The 5,096-nt window shown below is 40.6% G+C and overlaps 1 protein-coding gene across 1 annotated transcript; it reads right to left on the reverse strand.

Annotated features, from left to right (window-relative positions):
- Positions 1–2,515: 2,515 nt before the first annotated feature.
- On the reverse strand, positions 2,516–4,411 carry LOC147618346 (uncharacterized). Its single transcript, XM_086775231.1, has 5 exons — positions 4,397–4,411; positions 4,155–4,247; positions 3,265–3,349; positions 3,034–3,164; positions 2,516–2,945 (listed from the first exon to the last, which is right to left on the reverse strand). Exons 1-5 carry the CDS (start codon positions 4,409–4,411, stop codon positions 2,892–2,894), a joined length of 378 nt encoding a protein of 125 aa, XP_086631357.1. The 3' UTR covers positions 2,516–2,891.
- Positions 4,412–5,096: the final 685 nt, after the last annotated feature.

Below are 5,096 nucleotides of genomic sequence, written 5' to 3' on the forward strand. Positions count from 1 at the left end.
TTTTGTACCTTATGAAGCAATGATGACTAATTGATTTGGTTTCATCTTTTACCCCGTGAAATGATGACTAATTGACGGATGGTGCTGTTAGTGGTAGAAAGGGATTTTACCCTCACTGAATATGGGAGATCAATATTAGTTTTTGGGCAATCAGGACTTGGTCAAGTCTGTTTGCTTAAGGGATTCATTGGTATGGATGTTAGGTTGAGAAGTGACAGCCTTGCACATGTTTTGACCACCGCTACAAGCTCACTACACGCAATTCTAGCAAATTTGTTTGATGAATGTCTGATCATATCACATGCAACGTTTTTTATTCTGCCCTCTATACAAGTTTTTCGGCATGATCGTGTTAGCGCCTGCTTTAAGGTGAAATAAAGTCAACTATTGCCATTCTTTAGATGATTATAAGTGACGCACTTGTCAGCAACACAGTTGACTATTTGGCCTATTTTTTTGTTGAAGTTCATTCGGTACATTTCTAGCTGAGCATCAAAATGTCCACTGGAGGACTGGACATCAGTAACGCTTCTCGTACTGGACTCGTCACCTGTCTATGGTGTTCCTGTAGAGCATGGACTTGTTTTAAGCAACCAGTATATCCAGCTAGTATTAGGGCTGCTTGTGGCCTTGGAAGAGCACTGTCTTGTGATAGCTCAAGTGGAGAAGGTGTTTGGCAGGACCAATAGGTCCTGTGTTCAAAACCCTCCCTTAGTACTTACACGTGCTCTTTGCTTAGAATGCCATAAATTCACCCCAATAACTTTTCCTTCAGACCCAAAAATTTGTATAGTTCCAAATAAAATCTTTAAGAAAAATTTCAAAGGCTTCGTTTTTCCTTAGTCAGACAGTTTAATAGAGTGAAAGCCCCTACTACAGGGGGGGAAATTAACACAAATATTTAGGCAGTCAATAGAGCTGAAGGCCATAAAAGTGTCCTGCATAACTAACAGTTATTGACCATCTGCCTCGCACATAGCATGGCTTCAGATATGCAACATCTTCTCTGCACTCCTAAGAGTTACACTGGCTAATATAAAAGAAGCATAGAGTAATTACGTTTCAAGGTCCCCTTGAGGGGGTGTTAGTTCTTATTATTTGCATGTGACCTTATGAGCAACTGGCACATAGTGCACTTGCCTCGAATCAAGTGCCTTCCATGACAGATCAAGTTCTACGGTAAGTTCTCTAACAACCCTTGCATCAACAAGGCTAAACAATTATATCCACATGCATAATTCAAGGGGCTAGTGAAAATCTTGTTGCATATAGTGGTAATCTCTCGACATCTGTAACATTTTTTAAGCTTAATGCCAAAGTAAGCATAGATTTGGAATGCTATCAATGTATATGATGAATACATATTCTTGTTTTCACAGGTGTACCTTTTAGACACTTAAAACACATGCAACCCACCCTCTATACCTCTATTACATTTTTCATATTAAAACCATAGTGATTACATGTGTTTTAATGAGTATATGTTTCTTTCTTTCACCAGTCGCTTGAAAACCTCTCTCTCTCTCTCTCTCTCTCTCTCTCTCTCTCTCGCCCAATCGCTTTGAGGAACCTTAATTTGAATTGGTATCGACCCTTGACACAAAAGAGACAAAAAAACATCCCATTTTTCTACATAGTTTAATTTTTAAAGTTCTACCATGTATATTTCAAAGAGGATTCAACATAGTATGGCATTGCCTTCATCTTTAAGGCAAATCGAAGATGAAAAATGCATGGATCAGAGTCACTTCCATTTCCTCACCTTAGGTGCTGGGGACAAGACATTACTTCCACCCTTTCTCGCAGTTTCATATCATGATACCTTTACGGAAGTTAATAGTGCAAAAATAACGAGATTGAGATTCAAGTACGACATACATTTAAAAATACGTTTGACAGAATTATTCAAGCTAAAAATAAGTTTACATACATTTATACAGGCTTAAACAAGCATTGCTTGATATCTATCTACTCTTTGTTAAACATAACTTATTCTCTCCAAGTGGCCAAATGACAGGAAGAAATGGGACCAAGGATAAAGGAGAAATTTTGAGTTCTTGCTATTTGAAATGAAGGTGTAATTATTCACTTGGGTCATGCTTGGGTTCATACATGGCCATAGCAACGCTGCAGGTCAGCTACTTGTAACATTTAATGCCCAGTGTCTGTAAGCAGACAAGGCAGGGTCATGATAGACAGTATTTTCTACCGACAGGCATTACTGAACACCATCCCCACATGTATTATTTAAGGGAAATAGCAAATTGCACGACTGGAAAAATGATAGCCACTCTAGCAGTTCCTCAAGGTAGAACACAATCTTTGTTTTTTCTAAGGCAACGAGCACTCTACTCATCAAGTAAGACCACATAGAAGGACAATAGCAGGCCACATGTCCTGTCTAATTTTTCGAACAGCACATCTTAGATTTTATTTGCCATACATAAATGAATGAAGGTGAATCTAAAGCCTTCACTTAGATAGCATGAATGCATCTCTATACTACAGTCATATCAGAGGAGAAGAGGTCCCTGCTTGAGCTAGACATGAGAACTCTGACCCACAATAAACTAACATGGGAACAAAAAGACGCTCACAAAACCATATCAACAATGTCAAGTAAACTTGCTTGCAAGCCTCCACCGTAAAAGAAAAATAAGGCACTTTCAACAACGAATTGGGACTTAAGTGGATGAAAGGAAATCTTATGCTCAAAATGCAGCGTACCAATCAGCATAGACTGGAATTAGAAGGAATTATAACTCCTCGGTTAGTTAATCATCCACAAACGACAAAAAGAAATCAAACTCTGGGCATAAAAGCCATTTAAGGAGGCAGTCCCACGCACATGAATCATGTCTCATATCAACGACATCCTCAAAGAAAAAAGATCACTTCCTGGCATCGGGAACATTCACACGTGGATTCTGGCTTTGCATATGCTCCTACAAATCACAAACATAGATGAAATCCGGTCACACACCTGTATTTAAAACACTCCACGTATAGGACATGCAGTGAGGTAGAACATACCTTGCGCCTAAATCGTTGGGGTGGCTCACGGACCCTCCGGGCTGTGTGGGATCTAACTCGCACAACATGAGAATGGATAGCACATGAGACATAATATTGCATCTTGGCATAGAGCTTCGGGAGTGTGTATCCTGCAACCAATATATTTAACAGAAAACACATTCAGCAAGGACTACAGCACAAAAAGGAATCACACTTTACAACTCTTCAGGTTGAAGAACAAATGCATACCATCATAGACGCAAGCTTCTTGGACATCACGCACCGCAGCCTCCTCAACAATGTTCCTCACAAGAAAGCGTTTCACAGCCTTGTTCTGCCCACAAACGCCAGTCTTGGAGATCAGTTTAGAGGATCCGACTTAACACTTCCATTACATTATAAAACTTACCAAACCTGTGATGACAGAAAATGTTGATGACCCAATGCAGCCAGACCAGACTATGGATTTCCATGAGTACAGTGATCTGAGGTTGGACCTAACTAAATTGAATCAATCACCGCATGAAACACATTCTTGCACGAAAGATGTTCAAGCCAAACAAGTTGCTTTTCGCACATGATCTGACTCAAAGAGACCATGGAGATAGAGACCTTTGATCTTACTAGACCTCAGCTCCCATAAATGTTTAACATCCCCAACAAACACATCCATGGCAACTGAACAGGGATATCTTGTAGACCCTTATATCATCCTCATACCCTGGTTTCTAAAGCCACCCCATACCGTCATCATATTAGATCGCACAGCTCCATAATCTGGAGATAAAAAACCATCGAGAAACCTGCATTCCTGGGGCTGAGCTCCTCAATCACACATTCTATAAAATGCTATGTTCCCAACGACCATGACGTACAGGAATAGGTGCTGGTCTAACACATTGCCTGACGCCCACCCGGCTGCCCACTGATCAGCCGCATGCTGAAATGGAAGTTCCTGTGTCCATTCCCACTCTGATGTAGTAGTGCATATTACTGCGATACAATGCTGTTATCTGGCAGATCGACCTGACAACCGTGATCCTTACAGATGCAGTACCCTAACAAGAACAAAAACCTAACGCTAACAGTTCCGTCGCCCTAACAGAATATAACAGTCTAAACCCCCCTGAAGGAAATACCTTAGGAACGCATCGCCCACAGTTGGAGCACCTGATGGGGTTTGTGTGGCCCCTCCCATGTTTGTTGCAACCACCGTTTTGGCGCTTGACCGTCTGCAGAAACGCAAACAAGGAAGAAACTGTTTAGGACTACGTAAAGGAAAGAGATAACAACAGGGCTCAGGTTGAAGAGGGCGTTTACAAAAGAAGATGGACATCACAGAAGTATGGCCGCCCGATTAAACCCTAGCCGCACCCTAAACCCTTGATGTAACCATGGTTAATGGGCAAATGCATACTTCTAATTTCTCAAGACAAATAATCACATATATAAGGAGCTTTTATGGAGAGAGAGAGAAACCATCTATCTATTACATATTAACCATGGACAAACCAAGGCACAAGGAGAGGAGAGAAAAAATAAATCCTGGATTTTTAAAAAGAAAGAGGAAAAAATCCCATTCGATTTGATCCTTTGTATTCCGGCTTCCATTCCTGTGTTTTGCTTCTTAATGTCTTTTACATACTGCAGCAACGCGCGGGTTGAGTACTAGTAAATATTTTATAGTGATAGACTACAGTGAGTTGTGTCCTCACATGGCAAAGCCCAACATCTTCACCACTGCATTGCATGCAAGTGAACATATATAAGGATAATTTTTATTGCTCCAAGCCCTACAAAAAGCACAGTACCAACAATAACTTGACCAATGATTCAAACTTACATTTTTATTCTTCCAAGCCATATAAAGCACAGTACCAATAACTTGACCAATGATTCAAACTTACATTTTTATTCTTCCAAGCCCTATAAAGCACGGTATCAATATCTTGACCATGATTCAAGCTTGCATTTAAAACATGAGTTTTATCTATTTATTTTTCTTTGTGGAGTGAGGGGTAGGGGTGGGCCAACATCGAACCCGCATTCTAGGAAGAGACGGGTGCCACCTTAACTACCCG

Source organism: Cibotium barometz, chromosome 35 (genome assembly GCF_041138505.1).
Source record: "Cibotium barometz isolate CiBa-2024 chromosome 35, ASM4113850v1, whole genome shotgun sequence".
NCBI classification, from domain to species: domain Eukaryota; kingdom Viridiplantae; phylum Streptophyta; class Polypodiopsida; order Cyatheales; family Cibotiaceae; genus Cibotium; species Cibotium barometz.

Coding starts and splice junctions, on each gene's coding strand:
- LOC147618346 (XM_086775231.1), bottom strand. Junction 3,350..4,154: donor GTGGGCGATGCGTTCCTAAG/GTATTTCCTTCA, acceptor GTTTGTGGGCAG/AACAAGGCTGTGAAACGCTT. Junction 2,946..3,033: donor CCCAACGATTTAGGCGCAAG/GTATGTTCTACC, acceptor TGTGATTTGTAG/GAGCATATGCAAAGCCAGAA.